Below are 23,307 nucleotides of genomic sequence, written 5' to 3'. Positions count from 1 at the left end.
GCGAGGCCTTCACCTGGCAGAAAGGGGTCAGGATTTGGGGATCCTGCTTGGCCTGGGCTCTAGGCATGGGGCTGGCTGTGACTGCCCAAATGGCTAGGAAAGTCACTGCATCTCCAGCGGTGGCCCTGGAGCTCTGAACCCCCTTCTGTTGGGCTCTGGGGCAGGCACAGGCCCCCGTTCTGGCCACGCTGGTCCCCAGAGCATCGCGGCAGGGCGGTGCCTCCCCACCCTCGGCCAACAGCATCTGGTTTCCCAGGGCGCCGCGGGGATCGCACATCTGCTCCAGAAAGTGTATTTGCCAAATAAATTCTGTCTCCCGGCAACAGCGCGGCTGGGGGGGGATGTGGGGCTCCACCTTCCTCACCCTCATCCCTGCTCCAGGAGGGGGGTAGCTGGTCTGCTTTCCACCCGCCAGGCTGGATGACCTTCCTGCAGACAATGCAGCCTCTGTCTTCAGCCTGGAGAGCCGCCCCGGCCCCGGCCCCTCTCTCAGCCCCTCCAACGAATCCCCCCATCCCAGCTGGCGGAACCCGGGACCCTCACCAGCCCTCCGAGAGGAGATAGGAGCCTGCCGGGGCCATGGAAGAGGGGGCGGCGCCGGCCAGGTGGGCCACCCTCTGTGGAATCAAGGTGAGAGGGGAGGCGGCTTGGGAGGGCCCCCTTGTGGGCCTTGGAGGTGGACGGGGAATGAATGGGAGCTATCCGGCACTGCGGGGGAGGAAGCCCAAATCTAAGGCCCCAAGGTAGGGCCGTGGCATGGAGGAGCCTGGGGAGAGGCCGGCCTGTCCGAGGCTTCCCTCATCTGGAGCTCGGGCTGCGGCTCGGGGAAGAGAGAGAGCCTGGGGTCTCTGCTCCGAGTCGGGGCCTTCCTGGCCCCGTTGGCGCCGGCCCTGGCGTCCCGCCCCCTCCTAATCCAGACCAGATTGCTCAGCCCCAGCCAGAGCCAATGACAGGGCAGAAGCGGAGAGGAGAGGAGAAGCCTCCCCGGGCAGGACTGGCCGCTTATTGCAGTCATTCTAGTGTCTGGCTTCGGGACCCTATTGGGGGTTTGCTTGGCAAGGGTACTGGAGTGGTCTCCGGTCATTTGACAGACGGGGAAACTGAGGCCACGACGATGGTTCCCTGCCTCGCTGTCCCCTATTGCCAGACTTCTCATCCTCCGCCCAGAGTGGCTTTCCTAGAGCACTAGTCGGTCATCCCTAGACTCGCTCGCCTCCAGCAGCTCCTTAGGACCTCCAGGATCAGATGTCTAAGTCCGGGCCTTGCCTGGCCCCCTCCCTGCTTTGGCTCGGGCTTCCCAGCCACCCCGGCCGTGCTTGTGCCCTGATAGGCTCCAAGATTCCGTTCGGATCCCTTCTTCGGCAGGGAACCTTTCCTGGCGCCCCCACCCCCACCCCCGGCTCTTAGAGCCTCCCCTCCACGACGTCCAGACTTCTAGAATTTGGGTGTCTCTCTTAGAGCTCCCCGAGGGCAGGGGCTGCTTCTGTCCTTTGTCTCCCAACCCCAGCCCTGTGGCTGGTCTAGAGCAAAGCCAGAGAGAACAATTAGATGGAACGTGGCCGTTGGGAGTCCCTCTGAAATGGGCCGGGATTAGAGAGGAAAATCCTTCCAGACGGGAGACTGCTGATGGTTAGGTGGAAGGGCCTCTCTGGGCTCCCTTCCCCCCTCTTGGTGAATTCTGAGGCAAAGGGGGACAAGGTCTCTGCCAGGAAAGGAAGGGATGGATCTTCCTGTGGCCTCATCTGCTTCAGCACCACGATCCCACCTGGCCTGAGTGTTTGGCCTGAGGCTGGGGGAAGCACATAGGACACGCTCTTCAGTTCAGTCTGCATGATGATTTCCTCAATTGCTGTCTCAGACACGTCCCAGCTGGGTGACCCTGGGCAAGTCACTTGACCCCCACTGCCTAGCCCTTCCCACTCTTCTGCCTTAAGAGTCAATACACAGGATTGATTCTAAGACAGAAGGGAAGAAGAATCAGCATGCCTTCCTGGACATCCTCTCCTCCATTCTTCCAAAGGGACGGAGGATGAGCCTCAAAACAAATCAGTAAATGGGGCCCTGACTTGTGGCATTGGCGGATTCATCCCTGGCTCTTAACAACCTGTCCCTCGAGGCTTTCCATAACCTAGCGCCATCTTGGCACCTTCTCTCATGTATCAGGCTAAGCTGAAGGCTCTATTCCCTAACCCAGGGACCTGTTAGGCTCTTGTTTGAATTCCTTCCCTTCTTTTATTTAAACGTGCATAGAGGCAAGAAATGTTTTGGGGGCTAAAAACGTGAACACCTGAGTAGGGCCTCTCACCCACCAGATCCATATCAGGCCCTCCTTGATGACAAGAACAGATAAGAAAAAGGGCTGACAGCCCATGTAACATTCTGACCCAGTAGCCCCCAGACCTTTCCACTATAAGGGATGAAGAGAGACGATTCATTCTCTCTTCTCCACCATCACTGGCTTTGCCATTTCTCTGAGTTCAATTTTCTTTTATTCTTTAAATACTATTTTTTTCATCAACCTTTTCTCCTTCCCATCCCAACTAGCTCCCCCCTCCCCCACTGACTGAAACACAATAACCCCTTTACCAATTTCCTTGGGGGGGGGGGTTGGATGTGTTGACTTGTTTGTCATCCTCTGCTGTCTCCTCTGTAGTTTGATGTTTCTTTAAGTAGAAATTATTCCCAGTCAAAGGCTTTTTTTTTTTATGTTTACTTTTGGTAGTTACAGGTTGTCATTCTTGGGTGTGGGTGGCCATTGCTAAGTTAGTTTTTCTTCCCTTCCCAGCCAGGAGTCTGCGTGAGGAGAGTAGGCAGCTCTCTGTAGGGAGCTTCAGCAGTTTTGCCCTGAGTCTGCCGCGTCTGCTATGGGCAGCCCCTCTCTGCCCTCTCTGCACCCAAGCTTTGAGTTTCTCAGCCTCCTGGGTCCCAAGTCTCAATGCTCTCAGGGGTAGGTTTGGGGTGTCCTCAGCCCGGCCCAAGAGAACCTGGCCATTGCCCCACACTCCTCTGACTGGTGGAGTAGTTGCAGTGGGGGAGGGTGGTCAGTTCCCACCTTGGTAGGAGTCATTTTATCCCCTTATAGCATGGAAATGTCCAAGTGCTGCCTACCTTCGAGGCTGCACCCTACAGTAGAGCCCCTTTGACCATCTCCTTGTCCTTTTGAGGCTTTTCCCATCGGCTGGTGGTGAGAAGAAAGAGCCCCTTGAGGGAAGCCTTCAATAATCCCGTTACAAGCCGGTAGTCAAGCAGATCAAACTTCTTCATTGGCCATATCATATCCAGAAAACATAGGTCTCATCTTGCACTCTGAGTCTTTCACTAGTCAGGAGGTCGTTAAATGCTTCACCATTAATCTGGAATTGTGGCTGATCATTAAACTGAACATTGTTTCTGAGTCAGTCGGTGCCTTTGCCAAACTGTTGTCATTGTATCACTTACTCTGGTTCTGTAGACTTCACTCTGCATTTGTTCAGACACATCCCAAGTTTCTCTAGAAGTATCCGGTTCTTGTTGAACAATGTATATACCGTCCCTTGTTTATCCATCCACCAAACCCGATTCCCATTCTCGGTCACCTCAAAAACGGCCACAGGTTTCGTGTTTGTCCTGACCCGTTTGTTTTGCTTAGGACTCTTGCCATAACCCTAGAACTGGGCATCCCTCTGCGAACCAACTCCGTGTTCATATTCTTCCCACTATTGACCAGTTCAGATGAGAGTAAGGTCCAAGTGTCCGTCATTCCTCCCCTCCTTGCTTGCTTCTGTGCACAGCAGGCATCAGGGATTCCTGCCTGGGTTATTCCTCTGCAGCCGAGACACTGGTCTGTGCTGCCTGCATGCAGCTTGCTTTTAGACTTGCTTATGCCATCTCTAACCTGGTATTCGCCAGGAGCCCCACCCCTGAGGGCAGGTACTTTGGATCCGTGGCTTGAAACTGGATAAGAGAGGAAGACAACCCAGAAAAGGAGGCTGAAAGGGGTGAGGACACGGCAGAGAAATCCAGAGATGACTGGTCTGAGCAATCTCCTTAACCCTAACCCTAACCTCTACCCCCCTATTAGAAAAGCCCCAAAGGCAGAGGATACTGATAAGACATGAATTCCAGGGTTCAAGTGGTTTTTCAGGCAGAAAGCTGTGTTCCTGGGGCATGATGGTAAATTCCAGACGAGTGCATTTTGGCTCTGCCCTAGCTTCTTTTAAACTTTATTCTATTTCTGCCTTTGTCCTTAAATTAATCATTTCCCACTCCTATCTCCACGAGCCCTCCCCTGGGACAAAGAAAAACATCCTGGGCAGAAACCTTGTCTGATAATTGCATGCGGTATTCTGTCAGGAGAGAGATGGGATGTTTGTAATCCTCGTCTCCAGGACTTTTTTTTTAGCCCTTTGTCTGTTTTTAGTATCCATTCTAAGATAGAGGAGCACCAAGGCATTTGGGTTGAGTAACTTGCCCAGGGTCACACAACTAGGAAGTGTCTAAGGCCAGGTCTGGAACCCAGATCTTCTTGACTATCTGCTACCAGCTGTCCCTTTAAGGCTTTTTCAAAACACCCACATGTCCGGGTGCCTTCCAATGTTACACGTATGAAACATGTTTAAAAACCCAGAACCCTTACCTTCTGTCTCAGCATCAAGTGTCTGATCTCCACTGAGTCCCTTCTCTAGGATTTTGCTGATTTTCCCATGATTCAGAGTTCAACTTTTTTTGTCATCTATTTGTTTACCTTGTTACCGTCATTCTTGGTTTTGCTTGTTTCATCTTGTGACATTAATTCACATAAATCTTTCCATATAGTTTTGAATCCTTCATAAACGTCTGTCAACAAGCATGTATTAAGTGTTTTATGTGCTGGGACACAAAGGCAAAAACAGTCCCTACCCTCAAGGAGCTCATCTTCTAATCAGCTAGGTACAGGATGGCTAGGTGGGTCAGTAGTTAGAGAGCCAGGCATGGAGGAAGGAGGTCCTGGGTTCAAATGTGGCCTCAGACACTTCCTAGCTGTGTGACCCTGGGCAAGTCCCTTGACCCCCATTGCCTAGCCCTTACCACTCTTCTGTCTTGGAACCAATACACAGTATCGACTCCAAGATGGAAGGTGAGGATTAAAAAAAAAAATCTTATTCATCTGACCCACTACTTGAGCAAAAAAAAGGGGAGAAAATCCGCAGATGGGGTTCTGGATGCTTAGAACGCTGGGAGGGCCAGAGGGCCTCCCCTCTCATTCTTTCCGAGGGATGGCTTAGCCTTGCCCTGATCACAGTTCTGAGGGTCTTTCAGAGCTATTTTTCTGGGCGGCGCTCCTCGTCCCAGTTGCTGGAATTTCAGCTCCTCCAGGACTTCCCAGCTTCCTTTGAAGCTGTGGGCTTTGGCCTTTCTTCTGCTGCATAGATTCATGGGCCACAGCGTGGTTAGCCAGCCCCTGCAGGAAGACATCCCTTTCATTTCCGGTTTGGGTGTCTGGGCGCAGGTAGGAGTGGCACCGAGAGGTGGGGGGGCCGACGGAGCCCTGATGACTCTCCAGAATGGCTGGAACCATCCGAGACGCCCCCGGCTGTGGCCCAATGTGTGCTGGTTCGGCTGGGCAGCGTTTGTTCTTTGGCATTTTCCCGTTTGGGGAGGTGTTTCCGGGTCAGCTGGGAACCTGGGGAAGATTCTGCCTTTGGGATGCCGCCCTTGAAGGGCCCCCTCAGACGGGCTCCTGCACCACAAACTTGAAACTCCTGACTTTCCTCCTCAGCAACAACTCTGCCTAGCCCATTGGGGTTCAGTGACTTGCCCAGGGTCACCCCGCGGCGAAGTGTCAGAGGCCAGACCTGAGTCCCCAACTCCGGCCGCCCCCAGATTCCTCCGTGTGCCCCACGGCCACAAGGCTTATTCCCAAATGTGCCTCTGCCCTCCCCCCAGCTCTAAAATCTCCCCGAGGGTCTGAATTCCCTAAAAGTGAATTGGATTCGGGCCGAGGCAGGGGAGGTAAAGTAACTCCGAGGGGCTCAGCCCCAGCCCTGGGGGCGTGCCGCCGGCTGGGAAAGGGAGAGCCTGGCGGGGGAGCCGCGTGCTGCCGGCTGCCTGGGAAACAGGAAGCCGGAGGCCGCCTGGGCCTGACCCCGGGCCCAAGAGCACCGCCGCGGGGCTTGGGAGCGTCCCCGGGGCCCCTGGAACCCGAAGCCTGTTTCCCACCGACAACGGGCGGGGGGGAGGGGAGGGAGAAGGGAGTCCCTCGGTCCCGACGCCCTCCCGGCCTCGAGGGTCTCTCCCGGCCCCTCTGGACTGGGTGTCGCTCAGGCTCCGGGAGAAGGTGGGGAGAGGAGAACGAAGGGGCGGGGAGCGGGGCGGGAAGTGGGGATTGGAGCCGGAGAGAGGGAAGGAGGGAAGAAGGGAGAGAAAGAGGGGGTGAGCGAGCGGCGAGCGAGCGGCCCAGCCGGCCCGGGCAGCACAGCGAGGTAGCGGGGAGCTGGGGCGCGGGGCGGAGGCGGGAGGCGAGCGGAGCGGACGGCGGGATGGGCTGGGCCGGGGGCTCCCCCTGCTGCTGCTGCTGCTGCCCCCCGCGCTCCCGCCCCGCGGGGCGGCCCCCCAAGGTGAGTCAGGGCCCGGGGCTGCGTCACTGCTGCTCGCGGGCCGGCGAGGAGGAGGAGGGCGGTGCCCGGGGCGAGGCTTGGGCGACCAAGAGGCCCCAGGAGCGGGGCTGGGGGGCGGGGACCCCGACTTCTGGAGCGGGGCTCCGAAAGTTGTGCCGCGATGCGCGAGGCTGGGCCCCGAGAGGCTGGGCCCCGGGCTGGCGCACACACCCCCTTCCCCGCACGGCTACGCCCCCCAGCCGCGCGCCACGGACTCTACCTGTAGGTAGGGTTTGGGCCGCAGCCCCACAGCCACACCCAATGGCCCCAAGAGCCCGGCGGCTCCGGGAAAGGCCGCCTCCCCGACCCCCGGCTCCCGGCCCAAGTTAATTATGTCGTGCCCTCGCCCGGCTCCATCTTTGGGGAAACGGAGGCAGGAAGCGGGTAAAGGGGAGACTAGAACTCTGCACCCATCCCCCGTTACCCCGCCGGGACCCCCTCTCCATCCCTCCCCTCCAGTCAGGCCTGGGCTTCCAGCCTCTGGATCCAACCACAGCTATTTCCAGGAGGGGGGAGGAGGGGCGGAGGGGGCTTCTCCAAACAAACCGAGACTTCCTGGCCCAGAATGAGGGGGCCAAGGCAGGGGAGGGAGGAGGAGGCAGGCCGACACTGGAATGTGCCCAGCTAGGATGGTCAGGCCAGGAGGGAGCAGCGGGAGCCCAAGTCCGCCTGAGAGCTGAGCTGGGGGGGGGGGGGGGGGGGGCGGCTTTCTCCCTGCCTTAACCCTCAGCTGCCTGCAGGGGCCCTGAGCTCCTCTGGTGATGCCAGGCAGCCGTGCCCTGGGTGGACACCACCCGGAGACCCGACCCAAGGATTTCCCACCTCCACCTCTAACGGAGCAGAGCATTGGGATGGAAGAGGCCCAGGGCACGGCTGTTAGGGGGCTCTGGCCCTGCCGCTGGGGAGGTGAACGGGAGGCTCCTGGGCCTGCAGTCCAGGGTTCATGGGCCCGCCAAGGGCAAAAGAGCATTCAGCTGAGGTGAGAGGAGCACCAGAAAGAGAAAACACACCTGCAGGGGGCAGCTAGCTTAGCTGACTCCCTGGGTGAATCCGCCCTAGAGATAGGAGGTGCTGGGTTCAAGTCTAGACACTTCTTAGCTGTGGGAGCCTGGGCACCCTTACTGCTTCAAAGATGGAGGTAGGGGCTTAAATGCCTTTCAGATCTCCTTGTGCCAGTCTCCCCCTAGATGTCAGACTTGGGCAGAGGCCCCAAGATCACCTGTCAGGCCTGAACCAGCCTCCTTGGATGTTTCCTTCCTTCATCCTCACTCATTGCTTCTGTCCCTAATCAGGCAGAGGCTCCCTGATCAAGGGGCGTCAGGCTTGGGCAGGCAGCCTCTGCCCCCTCCATTCAGCTAGGCAGAAGAGGAGCCCAGGGGCCTGAGGTTAGGGTCCTACCAGAGCGGAATACGTTCCCAATGGGCTTCGGACAAGCAAGCCCTCTTACCCCCCCCAGTCCTCAGTCACTGCAGTCCTGCATGATTCGGGGTGACCCCGTTTGGGATTTCCTGGGCACCGGTTCTTTGTCCAGCTCATTTGACAGAGGAGGAAACTGAGGCCAACAGGGTTAAGTGACTTGATCCCACAGCTAGTAAGTGTCCGATCTTCCTGACTCCAGGTCCGGTGCTCTATCCACTGCGCCTCCTAGCTGCTCAGGCCTCAGTTTCCTCATCTGTAAAACAAGGGAGATTCCCCCATAACTCAGACCTTATCAAGCATCTCTTGAGAGCACTGCTGACTGCTGGGTAGACCCAGCTGAGGAGAGCTGTCTGGATACAGATGCGCTGCCTCGCCCACGGAAGGCTGGGGAGGGGGGACTGTGGTGGCCCGGCCGAGGGCAGGAATTTCAGGGGGAGGGGGCAGGGCCAGGGGGCACCGGGAAAAGGGAGGGCAGGGCCGGTCGGCTAACTTAACCGGCTGACCGTCAGGAAATACCATGCAAACGAGATGCAAATGAGCGAGGGGGTGGGACATTCTTTCCGCGCTAGCTCAGGTCCCGGGAGTTGGGAGCCTGGGCCGGGGCTTCGGGCACCCGACCGCCCAGATCTTGAAGCCCGCGTATTCAGGGTTTCCTTCATTCCTCCCTTCGGCCCCCCACCTCCACCCCATTCCTGAGACAGGAAACTGGCTGAATTCCCAGGAGGCCGGAGGCCTGTGCTCGGGAGGGGAGAGGAGAGGACGGGAAAGAGGGGGAGAGGCTCCGGCCTGACCCCCTGGACCGGGTGAAGAGTCGGAGGGACACCATGAAGGTGGAGAGAGGGCGTGGGGCGGAGGTGCTGGGGGCTCGGCGGAGTGTCAGGAAGAGGTTCAACCCGCAGGGTGGGAGCCTGCTTACGGTCAGAGCCTGAGAGGGTACACCTGGAAGAGCTTGGGCCCAAAGGGTCGTCCCCCGCGGCATCCCCGCCCACCAATCCCGGGGCGCGACCGGATCTCCGGGTACCCCACTTTCCTCCTTTCCCAGAAGGATTCAGGGGTCCGGGGCTCCTCCTCTCCAAGTGCCAGACTCCGGAGGAGTGGGGAGGAGCGGGTGGCAGGGAGGTGAGAAGGAGGGGAGGTGGTTCCCAGGCCCCCCCGCCCCCGCCTATGGAGGGAGGGGCCAGAAAGTCCCATGGGGCACAGAATGTTCTGGACAGCCAGGACAGCCAGGACACGGTGTCCCCACTTCTTCCTTTCGCTCCACGTTCTTCACGCACTCGCTGAGATCTGGATCCCGGGCAGGGAGAACAGGTCCAGGGCAGGCCAGAGCCGAGAGATCTGCCGCGGCCACAGCCCAACTCTGAGGATCGGGGCAGTCCCCTTTCCCCCCACCCCCACAAGCTAGACCCCTACGAAGGGCCACCCTCCGGCAGATGGGGAGGATGTGACCTGATTGGATCCCTGAACTGACCCTATGGCACAGATCCTGGGAATCGAATCTGACTCGGGCCCCACCCCCACTCCCCATCCTCTTGGCCCTCCCCGCTTCCTGGAGCCTGGCTGTGCCCCCTCCCGCCCTACGCTCTCCCCTCCCCATCCAGGCAGGGGTGGACCTCTAGCATCTGACACAAGCCAGGCCCACCCTCCCCCTTCTCTCCCAGCCCCCGCCCAAGGGAAGCAGCCGCCTCCATCCTGCAGCTTCCAGGAAGCCCCAGGCCCGGTCATTTCATTGTTCCTGGCTCCCCCGCCCAGCCGGACACCCAGTGTCCACCCAAATATCCCAGCCTGGGTGGCCTTTGGCCCCCTGGGGAAACATGAAGTCCAGCAGCCCAGTGGAGAGGCTGCTCCGAGCCTTGGGGCGAAGGGACAGCACCCGGGCTGCCTGCAGGGTAGGAGGGGATAGGCACCTTGGGATCGGGTGGGGGCAGGGCTCCCAGGCTGGGAGATGGGCGCCGGGTTTCTCTCTGGGAGAGGAGAGGTCCCGAGGGGGCACAGGGAGGGATAGCACAGGAGAATGGAGAAGTGGGGACGGAAGCCCTTTGATCTGTTACCTGGCAGGCTCCCTCCTTCCATTCATTCCCCTTAGCCTGGACGGTCTCTGGGTGGGCAAAGCCGGAGTTCTTGGATTCCACCACAATTTAGGAGCAGGAGTGACAAAGAAACCTTCAGACTATCTGGGGGGTAGGGTGGGCACTTGGGTGGTACCCAAGCTTTTTTTTTTAAACCCTCACCTTTTGGAATCAATATTCTGTATCCTACTGGTTTCAAGGCAGAAGAGTGGTAAGGACTAGGCTGTGTGGGTTAAGTGACTTGTTCAGAGTCACACAGCCAGGAAATGTGTCTGAGGCTAGATTTCCCCCAGCTTTTAAGCCCATAATCCCAGAGTCCTTTGGGGCCTTTTCCTGCATGGGGGGCCCTCCATTCAAGTTGGGGTGCTGGACAGGACTCCTAGAGGACTCTGTGGAAGAGGGAACTTAATCAGAGTTAGGATGGAGTTTTCTGGCCCCAGGATGTGGGATGGAAGCCTCCAGACACAATCAGTCCTCCCTTTTGTGTGCATTGGGATCTTGTGGACAGGCTGAGTTAATAGCAAACCCGACCAACACCCTCTAACCCTGCCTGGGTCTTTCAGAAACCAATAGGCTGCCCCATCTTGAAAGAACGCCCCACTGGGTTCCGTCCAGTTTCTTGGGGGATTATTGCAAAAGAGAGGAGTCAGAGGGGAACATATTGGAACAGGAGATGGGGACAGGTTGGGCAATGTGTAGTGAGTGGGTGGTGGGGCAGCAGAGGACCAGAGGACATGCCCTGCATTACCCCCAACTTCCCATCTTCGACCCCAAAGGGTCAACAGAGATTGCCCCTCCAATCCATGATGTCCCCATAGAAGATGAACAGGGGAGCATCCCCTATTTTGGGGGGCCCAGGCCAATGGGAGCCCCCAAATGTCTCCATCCCAGTATCATCTCACAGGAAGTGACCTTTGTCAGTGTGGGTGGGCCACCGGTATGACCTAGCTAGAGATTTAGTTGTGGAAAAAGCAGTTCTGTGTCCAAGAAAGAGCCAGAAGACGGAGTTCAAATTCCACCTCTGGTATCTGGTGTGACCACAAGCCAATGATCAGTTCTCTTTTGTGGGGTTTCAGTTTTCCCATATGTAAAATGAGCAGAGGTTGGACTAGATGACCTCTCGGGCCCTTCTAGCTCTCAATTTATGAGGGAGATTTGAATTTGGGACCAGAGAGTATTTTTTCTTGGCTGTTGGTTTTGGTTTTATTTGGTGGAGTAGGTGAAGTTGTTAAAGCGCCAATGTCTGTGACCCTAAATCCTCGCAGTGAGGGGAGGGAGATGGACCCCCAAAAAGGAAAGCAAGGGCCTCCTCTGAAACATGGAGGAGGAGGCATAGGGACCATTCAACACAACTCCCTCAGTTTACCAAGGAGGAGACTGAGGCCTCGACATGGAATGTGACTTGACCCAAGTCCCAGAGGTGAGGAAGGAGAATTCCAGAATCTGAGTGGAGCCTCTCAGACTAAGAGGCTCCCATTCAGAGAGGCTCCAGGCTGCCCTCTATACCTATTTAGGAATAATAACAAATATTTATATAGCACCTACTATGTGCCAAGCTCTTACAAAGTCTATTGTGCTAAGGTCTTTGCAAATATTGCATCATCCGATCCTTAGACAACCCAGAAGTAGGTGTTATCACCCCCATTTTACAGAGGAGGAAACAAAGAAAAGGGAAGTGACTTGTCCAGGGTCACACAGCTAGGAAGTAACCTTGAACTTGGGTCTTCCTGAATCTCTACCCACGGCACTTCCTAGCTCTTTCTTTCTCTCTTCTCGCCGCAATCCAAGCCTTACAGCCGGCTGCCTCAACCCAGTCAATGAGCAAATATACGTTGCTTTAGCTATGTGGGGCAGCCAGCAGGGAGGGGAGGAGTGGCTACAAGGGGACACGATCACCCTGAATGCCAGGCTGCCACGGCCCACACCGGGAGATTCCGGAATGTGACTGAGAGCCCACCTGCTACTCTGGGGGCAAAGAGAGAGCCAGGCCTTCCTGGGGCAGAAGGCAGCCCTTAGAGCCAGGAGGGCAGCCTGGCCGGGTAGGCAGGGACCCGTGATGAGGAGCCCAGGTTAGGAAAGGAAGCAGATTCCAGGCACATTCCAGCCCCCTCCCCCAGGTGGGGAAGAGGCTGAGAAACTTCCCCAGAGCCACGACTCCTCCCCAGAATTAGCGGCTCTGGAGGGGTCCGGCCTCTTCCAGGGGGGAGGCAGGGGAGGGCAAAAAGGAGAAGGATGTGGATTGTGGCCCTTTATAATTTCCGGTGGGGAGAGGGATCGAGGGAGGGGGAGGGCTCCGAGCTGATGCCTGGGGCAGGACAGGCCAGAGCAAGGACACTAGGGGCCGCGGCGGATGCTAATTGTCATGAATGTCTGCCCATTCCCGCATCCGCAGCCCGGGAAGGCTGAGCCCCACAGCTTCAGGGAGAAGGTTTTCCGGAAGAAGCCGCCAGCCTGTACTGCCTGTAAGGTGACCGTCGATGGGAGCGGCCTGGTGTGCAGAGGTAGAGACAGCCCCCTCCCCGTCGCTTCAGGGATGCTCCCCCCTCCCCGCCCCCGCCCATGACCTCCTCCCGGCTGCTCCGTGAGAAGCAGCCCTTCCTCTCTGCCCTCCGACCCCATTCCCAGCCTCCGACTCCCTTCTAAAGCCCCCGAAGCCCCAGCCCTCGAGACCATCCTCCGCCCCCTGCCCAAGCGCGGCACCACCGTTTCCTCTCAGCCTGGATCCCCGGGAAAGACCCCATCCCCAAAGGGGTTTCCTTCTCATTCCCTCCTTTATCTCTTCATCCCATTTCCCCCTCAGTTTGCAAAGCAGCGGCACATCGGAAATGTGAGGCCAAGGTAAGCCCCCTAACAGCCGGCCGGACTCTAGGGGGTATCAGAAAGAGAACCCAGAGCTCGAGGTCTTTTCTAACCCTTCCCTTCGGTCCTGGAATCCGTACTGAGTACTTGTTCCCAGGCAGAAGAGCCCTAAGGGCTGGGCAATGGGAGTGAAGTGACTTGCCCAGGGACACACAGCTAGAAAGGGTCTGAGGCCATTTTGAATCCCGGGCCTCCCCTCTGGGCCTGGCTCTCAATGCGCTGAGCCACCTCCCGTGCCTGCTTGAGGTCTTTCCCCCTATCTGGCACCCAGTCGCGGGAGGTCTGGTCCCTCTAGTCTCTCCACCTACTACCATCCCAGGCCCTCTGGGATTTCCTGTCACCCCTCCGTAGGCGCCGGTCAGCGCGGAGGATGCCGTGTCTGTCCCTTTAAGAGCTGCTGGGCTCCACCTCCAGGGGGTGTCATGAGCTGGGCGGAGGGGGGAATTGGGAGTTTGTCTTGGTGATGTGCCCGGGCTGCAGCTGGCCCGAAGAGGCCGGGAGGAGAAGGAAGGGGGGAGGGGTGGGGAGCCCGGGCAGGGACGGAGGGGTTGAGGGCAGGGCCCGGGGCCCCCAGCCTCCTGCCAAGTGTTTAAGATGAGAGAAGGGAGGCCCGACCCGGCGGGGAGAGGCACCTCCTTGGGAATCGGGGGTGGCGAGTGCTGGAGGTGGGGGAGGGGGAGCATCAGCCCGGGGGAGCTCTGTGCCCAGGGGCGGGTTCTCCCCCATGAAAGACACCAGTGTGCCTGCCAGGCCCCTGCCCGCCTGCGCTGCGCTATATATAGCTTCTCCTCCCCAGGCCGGGATGAAAGGGGGTCTGTGTGGGGAGGGGGCCGGGAGCCAAGAGCAACAAGCAAGGGGTCTGGGGGGTGGGGGGCCGAGAGGCTGGAGGGGAGCCTGCCTCAGCTCCCTCACATAGAGCCAGTGCTCGGCTGGTACCCGCAGTCCCCTCAGCCATCTCTCCTCGAACGGGTTGCCCCCAGCCACCACCCCTCCTGGGACTGGGCAGCCCCTTCACTAAGGCCCCCTTCCAGGTGACCACGGCGTGTCAGGCCCCGCCCCCTGTGGAGCTGGTGAGTATGGGCAGTCTCTGGAGTCACCCCCAGGTCTGGCGGGCGGACTGGCTCCCCTGGGGGACCCTTGGCATCTTGGGGCCCGTCGGGCATCCAGCACAAGCCCCTTTGTCCCCCACACGGCCCGCTCGGCCCTTCCTCCGCTGACTTATCTCACTGCCTCTTCTCCCTCCCAGCGGAGGAACACGGCGCCTGTGAGACGCATCGAGCATCTGGTAAGGTGGCTCCCAGGGGAAAGGGGAAGGGGGCAGCCAAGGAGTGGGCGATGGGGAGGGCTGAGCGGGAAAGGCCAGGCGTCCCCGCCAAGGCTTCTGGGCTTCTCTCCTCCCCAGGGATCCACCAAGTCCTTGAACCATTCCAAGCAGCGCAGCACCTTGCCCAGGTACCGGGGTGAGAGGGCGTCCTGAGCCTGGCCAGCTTTCCCCGCGCTGGGAGTCTGTCCCCCCGGCCCACCCCATGTACTTAGCGGGGCCACAGAACCTTTCTCCTAAAAGAAGGGTTCCCCGCCGAGCTCCCCCCAGCCGCTACACCCCGTGCCCAGTCCCCCTCATGCCCCAGGCTAAGGGAGGGGAGTCCTGCTCCATCCCCCCGGAGGAGCCGCCTCCTGGGCACAGAGTCCTTCACTCCGCCATTCCTTCCGCTTCTGGGGCCAGCAGGAGTTTCAGCCTGGACCCGCTCATGGAGCGACGCTGGGACCTGGATCTGACCTACGTGACGGAGCGGATCCTGGCTGCCGCCTTCCCAGGGAGGTTCGAGGAGCAGCGGCACCGGGGCCACATCCGGGAGCTGGCCCACTTGCTGCAGTCCAAGCACCGGGACAATTACCTGGTGAGGGCCGGCTAGGCCGGCTAGTTACCGAACGTGGCTCACGTGTGGTTGCCTGGGGAGGCTTCCAGGTGGCCCCGACCAGGAGCTGAGTTCCAGGCCAGCCTCAGCCACGTCCTAGCTGTGTGACCCTGGGCAAGTCCCTTACCCAACAAGGAAAGGGGCAGGGCAGAGGCGCCCCACCAGGAAAATCACAAAGCTGCTCCTCTCTTTTTGCAGCTCTTCAATCTGTCTGAGAAAAGGCATGACCTGAACCGACTGAACCCCAAGGTAGGGGCAGCCTGAACTCCTCCCGGCAAACCCCCCTCTCTGTTCCACACACCTGGGGAGAGCAGGGCAGTCTGGGCTCCCTGGGGATGGGGGACACTAGGGACCTGTGCTGAAGGTCACAGGAAGGGCCCACTGGGGATTCAGAGGCAGGGTCCCAGTTCGAATCCCACCTTTGCCACTTACTCCCTACCTGACTTCTCCGGGGCCTCTGTTTCCCCATCTGTAAACGGAGGGAAGATCCTTCCAGCTCTCAGTGTGATTCCCCAGGATCTGAGCCTGGACCAGTGCAGGGTGCCCTGTCTCCCCTCTGCCCCCAGGCTCCCCTACCTCCTCCTCTGTCCACCCCTGGGATCCCCAGCCCTCGGGAACAGGAAGAGCTCACTGACCCTTGGGGCCCATCGACTCCTGCAGGTCCAGGACTTCGGCTGGCCCGACTTGCATGCGCCGCCTCTGGACAAGCTCTGTTCCATCTGCAAAGCCATGGAAACATGGCTGAGCTCGAGCCCCCAGCACGTGGTGGTGCTCTACTGTAAGGTACGGCCCGCCGGGGCAGCCAGGGCGCCAGGTGGGTGCGGGAAGGACGGTGCCAGCCTGTCTCTGTCCACCTCAGGGCAACAAGGCCAAGCTCGGGGTCATCGTGGCGGCCTACATGCACTACAGCAAGATCTCGGCCAGGTACGACGCAGTGACCCTGGCCCAGTCACTTACCCCCACTGCCTGGGAGCGGGTCCTTAGTACTGATTGTAAGCCAGAAAGGGTGACCGAGGGCATCTGTGAAACAGAGCAGAGAGCTCGGGAGACCTCCAGAGAAAGGAGAGGGGCTCCCCTTGCAGTCACCGCCCATTTCCCCTGGGGTTCCCTGGGGGGCTCCCCTTGCAGTCACCGCCCATTTCCCCTGGGGTTCCCTGGGGGCTCCAGACCCTCAGCCAGGCTCTACACCTCCTTGACTCCCCCTACACCCGTCTCCCAGCGAGGACCAGGCTCTGGCCACGCTCACCATGCGCAAGTTCTGTGAAGACAAAGTGGCCTCCGAGTTCCAGCCCTCCCAGCGAAGGCGAGCAGGGCCCCCCCAGGAGAGGGTGGGGGGGGACCAGACGGGAGGGCTTGAAGGGAAGCGGCACTCGGGGCCAGCTGTGGCCCCCATGGAGGATGGAGACGGGCGGGCAGACCTCCAAACAAGCCGCCCAGGGATCCAGGGGGGATTTCAGAGGGTCCCAGAGCTTGGATGGGGAAAAAATCCTTCCTTTTTCGTCTCTCGCACTTCCTTCAATTCTGAGTCAATAACACAAAGCAATCCAGGCCCCCAAAGGGGCTCCCCGAGATTCCCAAAGGCATTGGTGATAGGAGAAAAGGCTCAGAGTGCGGAGCCTGCCAGAGTCCAGGGACAGTCACAGGACCGTCTCTGCACGAGCCCTCCCTGTGTCCCCCCCCCCCCCCTGCTCCTTCCTCAGACCTCAGGCCCTTGTGTGTGCTTCGCCCCGGCTCTTAGCCGAGAAATTGAACCGACCCATCCAGGTACATCAGCTACTTCAGCGGGCTCCTGTCCGGCTCCATCCGAATGAACAGCAGCCCCCTGTTCCTCCACCACGTGCTCATGCCCGTCCTGCCCGCCTTTGAGCCAGGCGCCGGTGAGTCCCCCTGGGGTGGGCTCAGGGAAGGGCCGGCCTTTCCCAGCCTCCCCCTCCTCCTCACCTTCTGTTCTCCCATCAGGCTACCAGCCCTTCCTCAAGATCTATCAGTCCATGCAGCTAGTCTATACATCTGGAATCTAGTGAGTCGGCAGTGGGCAGCCGCCCCTCCTCCCCATCTGGGTGCACGCGGCCCCGGCCCCGGGGGGCTCCCTTGTTCCCAACTCACCGGGCATAGAATGGCTAAGCGCCCGCTCAGGCCAACTGCTGCCTCATCCCTGCCTTTCCTCTTACCCCCCCAAGTCACATCTCGAACCCGGGGCCCCAGCAGCTCTGCATCAGCCTGGAGCCGGCGCTTCTCCTCAAAGGGGATGTCCTGGTAAGAAGAGCAGAGCCCAGGGGAAGGCGGGGGGCATTCCCAGGAGAGGTGCTTTGGGGTGAGCCACTGTAGTAAGCTCATGGGGGGCCGGGTGCCCCTCCCCCAAACAGGTGACATGCTATCATAAGGGGGGCCGGGAGTCCGAGCGCAGCCTCGTGTTCCGGGTGCAGTTCCACACGTGCACCATTCACGGACCCCACCTCACCTTCTCCAAGGACCAGCTGGATGAGGCCTGGACCGGTGAGCCGGGGGACCCGCACAGGAAGCAGCCGAGGGGCTCGGGGTGGCCATCTCCGGGGCCCTCCTGCTCAGGCTTCTTGTCCTCCTTCTCCAGATGAGAGGTTTCCCTTCCAAGCCTGCGTGGAGTTTGTCTTCTCCTCCGGCCCTGAGAAAATTAAAGGTGAGACCACTTCCCGCCGCCCGGGGCTCCTGCCCGCCTGGCCCGCGTGCTCACTGTCCCCCATCTTAGGCCGGGAGCCCCCACGAAATGATGCCTCCGTCTCTGTGGACTACAACACCACCGACTCGGCCATCCGCTGGGACTCCTACGAGAACTTCAACCAACACCCCGAGGACGGCGGGGACGGTATGAGGGTCACGAGGAGAACCCGGATGGGAGGCTGGGTGGGCCCAAAGGCCAGGGGTTGGGTGGGCTCGGGCTCCCCAAGTCCTTCCCGGCTCTCCTGGCCACCTTTCCTGTTCTCTCGTCTCTTCTCCAGATCCTCGCGATTTCTCTTGGCCCTTCCTTCCAGGACTGATGGCTCTGTCTTCTTTTTGTGTAAAAAATATACCCAATCTAATGGTCCATTTCCATCGACATACTAGAAAGGGAAAAAAAGATTTTCCCAAACCTGGAGACCGCTCTTATGTACGCTTCTTCTTTTTAAGGCATATAATAAATTCAACCTGCATTTTCCAACGCTGTCCTGCTTGTCTGTGCTTCTTTCTGGCCGCCTCCTCTTCACTTCTCATTTCTAGATAACTATAACTCCCCCCTTCCCTCCTTTCCTTTCTCCTTCTTCTTCCTTTTTCTCTTCCTCCTTTCCCTTCTCCTTTTACATCCTCTCTCTTCCTTTCCCTCCTTTCCTTTCTCCTTTTTCGTCCTCTCTCTTCCTCCTTTCCTTTCTCCTTTTACATCCTCTCTTCCTCCTTTCCCTCCTTTCCTTTCTCCTTTTACATCCTCTCTTCCTCCTTTCCCTCCTTTCCCTTCTCCTTTTTCGTCCTCTCTTCCTCCCTTCCTTCCTTTTCTCCTTCTTCCTTTTTTCTTCCTCCCTTCCCTCCTTTTTCCTTCTTCCTTTCTCTCTTCCTTCCCTCCTTTCCTTTCTCCTTCCTTTCTCTCTTCCTCCCTTCCCTCCTTTCCTTTCTCCTTCCTTTCTTCCTCCCTTCCCTCCTTTCCTTTCTCCTTCCTTTCTCTCTTCCTCCCTTCCCTCCTTTCCTTTCTCCTTCCTTTCTCTCTTCCTCCCTTCCCTCCTTTCCTTTAGCCTTCCTTTCTCTCTTCCTCCCTTCCCCCTTTCCTTTCGCCTTCCTTTCTCTCTTCCTCCCTTCCCTCCTTTCCTTTCTCCTTCCTTTCTCTCTTCCTCCCTTCCCTCCTTTCCTTTCTCCTTCTTCTTCCTTTCTTCCTCCCTCCCCCTCTCTCTCCCCCCTCTCCTCTCTCTACTTCTCCAACTTTCTCATGACAGGCCTCCCCCATTGGAACAACAGAGCCTGAGTAAACAGAAATCTCAATCTATCTGTATTCTGTGAGGGCTCCCTCTCCCTCCAGCTCTGCCCAATTTTCCCCCCCTGCAGGTTCCCCAACCCACACCCGGGGACCCCTGGATGGCAGCCCTTATGCCCAGGTACGGCGGGCCCCCAGGCCCTCCCCAGAGGAGAGACACCCCCCACCTCCGCTTCTCTCAGTCAGCAGTGACTCGGGCCACTCTTCCACCTTGACCACGGAGCCCCCGGCTGACTCCCCTTCTCGGCCTCCTCCTACTCCTGCTGAGCGTCAGGAGTTGGAGCGACTTCTGGGAGGCTGCGGCATAGGTGGGGTGGGCCGTGGAGTGGGCCGCGAGACCGCCATTTTGGATGAAGAAGACCAGCTGCTCCCTGGGCGTGGTGCCCCCCTTGGGGTCTACCCGAGCCAAAGGCCCGGCCTGAGCCGACACTGTTCCTGTCGCCACGGCTATAGAGAGCCCTGTGGGGCCCCCAACGGAGGGGGCTACTACAGACCGGAGGGGACCTTAGAAAGAAGGCGGCTCGCCTATGGGGGTTACGAGGCCCTCCCTCCGGGCTATGGGGAAGTGCCCCTGGAGAAGAGACAGCTTTGCCGATCTCTGTCCGAGGGGCCGTACCCTTACCCACCCAAGCTGGGCAAACAGGCCAATGGGGAATTTGGCTACCGCCTGCCTGGCTATCGAGACGTAGTGATCTTGGAGGACGGGGGTCTGCCCGCTTTGTGCTCGTGCCCGGCCTGTGAAGAGAAACTGGCACTGCCCACAGCCGCCCTCTATGGCCTCCGACTGGAGAGGGAGACGGGCGAGGGGTGGGCGGGAGAGCCAGGGAAGCCCCTTTTGCACCCTCTTCGGTCTAGGCACCCGGTGCCATTGCTAATGCCCACTTATGGACACCACCATGCTGCAGTGCCTGACTACAATTGCCTGAAGCAGCCTAAGGCCGGAGAGGACGGCCACGAGGGGTACCCCTATGCTCTCTGCCCTGAAGGAAGGTACGGGCATCCAGGGTACCCTGCCCTGGTGGCATACAGCAGTGGGGGAGCCATGCCCGGGTACTGCCCCACGTATGGGCGGCCCTCCCGGGGCTACGCATCACCCAGTGAGAGCAGAGGCTATCCCAACCCTGGAGGCCACCCTCCCTGCCCTGGCTCCTCCTACCCACCATCCAGCAAGCTGAGTTACGAGATCCCTCCTGAGGAGGGCGGGGATGGGTACCCATTGCCGGGGCACCTGCCCCACCCAGGCCGCCTGGCACCTCCAGGTGAGTAACATCCAGAGGAGGGTCCCGGGAGAGGCTCGGGAGGAGCCGAGGGCCTGGGGAGGGGTGGAGGGAGGTGATGGATTGTTTGCCCCCCTGTATTTTCCTTCACCCTCCCATGATCCCCCTTCTGCAGATTCGCCCGAACCAGGCTTATGGCAGGAGGGCCCCAATGGGCACATCCCTCTCCCGCAGCCAACCCCAAACGCCCAGGGCATGGAGAGTTCTCCATCGGATCTGTCTGGCTCCCCGACCCCTCTTCATACCAGCAGCCCAGTCCAGGGCAAGGAAAGGTACAGGAGGAAGCGGGCATCGGGTGGGCCCAGGGGCCCGCCGAAAGGCTGGCATTTTCTAGCTCCGCCCCTCAATGGGGTGGAGAAGGCGCAGTTCGCTCTGCTGATTCTGCCCCTCCTTCCCTTTCTTCACAGCCCCCAGACCCGAGAGAGTCGGTCCCCCAGCCTGGCCCCTGCCTTGAGACCGAACCCAGGAGAAGCCGCGCTCTCGGCTCCCCAGAACGCCAAAAAGGCTCCAGAGCCGCCCTCTGCCGGTGGGACGGACCCTGCCCCCCCCAGCCCTCTCCACGCAGCCTCTCCTTCCAGCTCCCCCAGGGCCTGGCCCCCCGAGAGGAGCCCCCGGACGCCGGTGCCCACCACGCTGCCGGGCCTCCGTCATGCCCCCTGGCAGGGTCCTCGCGGTCCCTCAGACAGCCCGGACGGGTCCCCCCTCACCCCTGTGCCCGTCCAGATGCCCTGGCTTGTGGCTGCCCCCGAGCCCCCACAGAGCTCACCCACGCCCGCCTTTCCTCTGGCCGCGTCCTATGAGTCCAATGGCACGGCCCAGCCCCCCCTGCCGGAGAAACGGCACCCGCCCGCCAGTGGGCAGCCGGCCGGCCGACCGTGGGGCGGAGAGCAGGCGTCTCCCCCGGGCAGAGGGGCTGCCCACCACGTCACCTTCGCTCCACCGCTCCCCGACGAGGCCCCCAGCTCTCCAGGTATCCCCGGAAGGCCGGGGGGAGGGGAGGGACCCCGGGCCGTGCTCGGCCCATCGTGGGGAGCTTGTGTTGGGGGCTTCCCCATGGCTGTCCTGTGTGCTTCCAGAACCCCCTCCCCTGGAGAGCCAGAGCAACGTCAAGTTTGTGCAGGACACGTCCAAGTTCTGGTACAAGCCCCACCTGTCCAGAGACCAGGGTAAGAAGACCAGGGCGCCCCCGTGGGGGCGGGGCGGGGGCGGGGCAGGGGCGGGACTCCTCCACATCCTTCCTCCCTCCCCCAGCCATCTCCCTGCTGAAGGACCAGGAGCCCGGAGCCTTCCTCATCCGGGACAGTCATTCCTTCCAGGGGGCCTACGGGCTGGCCCTCAAGGTGGCCACCCCCCCACCCAGCGCCCAGGCCTGGAAAGGTGAGCCAGGGGGCAGGGAGGGGAGCCCGCCTGCTTCTCTTTCGGGGGGTGGAGGCAGAGCACCCTGGGGCAGACCGACCCCCTCAGCATCATTTCCTGACCACCCCGCAGGCGACCCCTCCGAACAGCTGGTGCGGCACTTCCTCATCGAGACGGGGCCCAAAGGGGTGAAAATCAAGGGCTGCCCCACGGAGCCCCACTTTGGTGAGACGCCTGGGGGGAGGGAGGGTCCTCTGGGAGCTCCTGGGTCTGACTCGGAGCCGGGAAGCGCGGCTCCTGACAGCCTCCTCCGTCTCCAGGCAGCCTGTCCGCCCTGGTGTCCCAGCACTCCATTGCTCCCATCTCTCTTCCCTGCTGCCTCCGAATCCCCAGTAAAGGTGGGTGCGGCGTTTGCCTTTTAAAACCCTGACCGTCATCTTGGAGGGCGGGCGGGCGGGCCCTGGCGGCTGGTGACTTGGCCAGGGTCTCCTCTGACCACATTGTCTTGGCCCCCCCTCACCGTCCCAGATCCCCTGGACAAGACCCCCGACGTGCTGGTGCACGCCAACATGAGCACTGCGTCCGACCTCCTGCGGCAGGGGGCAGGTACAAGCGTCCCTCCCCCCGAATTTGGCAGGGACCCGCGGGTGGGTTCCTCAGGCAGAAGCCCTCCGTTCGTCCGCAGGGGATGCTGGGAAGGAGGGCGCCTGTCCTTCCCCTCACACGTCCTGCCGCCCCTGCAGCCTGCAGCGTGCTGTATCTGACCTCGGTGGAGACCGAGTCCCTGACGGGCCCCCAGGCGGTGGCCCGGGCCAGCTCGGCAGCCCTGAGCTGCAGCCCCGCCCCGACGCCAGTCACCGTGCACTTCAAGGTCTCGGCCCAAGGCATCACTTTGACGGACAACCATCGGAAGTGAGTCTCTGGGCGCCTGGGCAGCGCGGCCTCCGCCCCCTCCGGGCCGCCGTCATCCCAACCCCTTGGCCTCCATTTCTAGGCTCTTCTTCCGGAGACATTACCCCGTGAACAGCGTCACCTTCTGCAGCACAGACCCTCAGGACCGACGGTGAGTGCCCTGCTCCGCCCCATCCCCCCTCCGAGGAGATCCGTCCCTCTCACACGGGCCCTTTTTTCTTCCCCCGTAGATGGACCAACGCAGACGGAAGCACCTCCAAGTAAGTGTGGCCCCTCAGCCCCGCGCCCCGGGCACCCCTAAACCCTCGGCAACCCCCTCATCTCTACCCCCTGGTTCCCCAGGATCTTCGGTTTCGTGGCCAGGAAGCCGGGCAGCCCCTGGGAAAACGTGTGTCATCTTTTTTCGGAGCTTGACCCAGACCAGCCAGCCGTGGCCATCGTCACTTTCATCACCAAAGTTCTGCTGGGACAAAGGAAGTGAAGAGGCCGAAGCCCCGGCCCGCGCCTGCCCCTTCAGCCCCCACTGATCTTCCCTCACCTGGATTCACAGCCAGGGCCCCACGAGGGGCTCCCTGACTCTCCCCACTCCCCGCCCCCACACCACCCCCAGCCTGACCACCACACACTGGAGGGAGTGAGCCAGCATAGATGGAAACTGTAGGTGAGCAGAGGGGAGGGGGAGAGCTCTGAAGTACTGGGGAGGGGCCCAGGACGTCCTGCCTGGAGCCTGCATGGGCAAAGGGAGAAAGGGAAGGGGGGGGCCTTGGGTCCCCCTCCTGCTTCCTCCTACCGACCAGAGAAAGCAGGACCAGGAAGAGGTTCTATGAAGAAAAAGAGTCTATTTTTGTCTAATAAAGAATTTCTATGAGCTTCAGTCCGCGTTGGCCCCGTCATCCCTCGCCCAACCCCTCCTGC

The 23,307-nt window shown here is 60.2% G+C and overlaps 1 protein-coding gene across 9 annotated transcripts; it reads left to right on the top strand.

Annotated features, from left to right (window-relative positions):
- Nucleotides 1-399: 399 nt before the first annotated feature.
- TNS2 (tensin 2) lies at nt 400-23,266 on the top strand. 9 transcript variants are annotated; one of them, XM_056798152.1, is made up of 29 exons: nt 400-630; nt 12,492-12,600; nt 12,900-12,937; nt 13,990-14,028; nt 14,205-14,243; nt 14,361-14,410; nt 14,685-14,856; nt 15,073-15,123; nt 15,535-15,657; nt 15,734-15,798; nt 16,094-16,177; nt 16,639-16,751; nt 16,834-16,894; nt 17,055-17,130; nt 17,241-17,370; nt 17,465-17,530; nt 17,600-17,716; nt 18,919-20,106; nt 20,240-20,396; nt 20,532-21,094; nt 21,201-21,290; nt 21,376-21,501; nt 21,613-21,705; nt 21,801-21,878; nt 22,009-22,086; nt 22,224-22,392; nt 22,475-22,543; nt 22,623-22,652; nt 22,735-23,266. In XM_056798152.1, the coding sequence occupies exons 1-29, from the start codon at nt 580-582 to the stop codon at nt 22,871-22,873; spliced, it is 4,164 nt and encodes a 1,387-aa protein (XP_056654130.1). In that variant the 5' UTR covers nt 400-579; the 3' UTR covers nt 22,874-23,266. The 9 variants fall into 9 exon arrangements, with proteins under 9 accessions (XP_056654130.1, XP_056654129.1, XP_056654132.1 ...); XM_056798151.1 differs by having other exon boundaries at nt 424-630; nt 14,682-14,856; XM_056798154.1 differs by lacking the exon at nt 400-630 and adding an exon at nt 6,271-6,295 and having other exon boundaries at nt 14,682-14,856.
- The last annotated feature ends 41 nt before the right edge of the window (nt 23,267-23,307 follow it).

Source organism: Monodelphis domestica, chromosome 5 (assembly GCF_027887165.1).
Source record: "Monodelphis domestica isolate mMonDom1 chromosome 5, mMonDom1.pri, whole genome shotgun sequence".
NCBI lineage: Eukaryota > Metazoa > Chordata > Mammalia > Didelphimorphia > Didelphidae > Monodelphis > Monodelphis domestica.
This window is presented reverse-complemented; position numbering and strand designations above follow the sequence as displayed.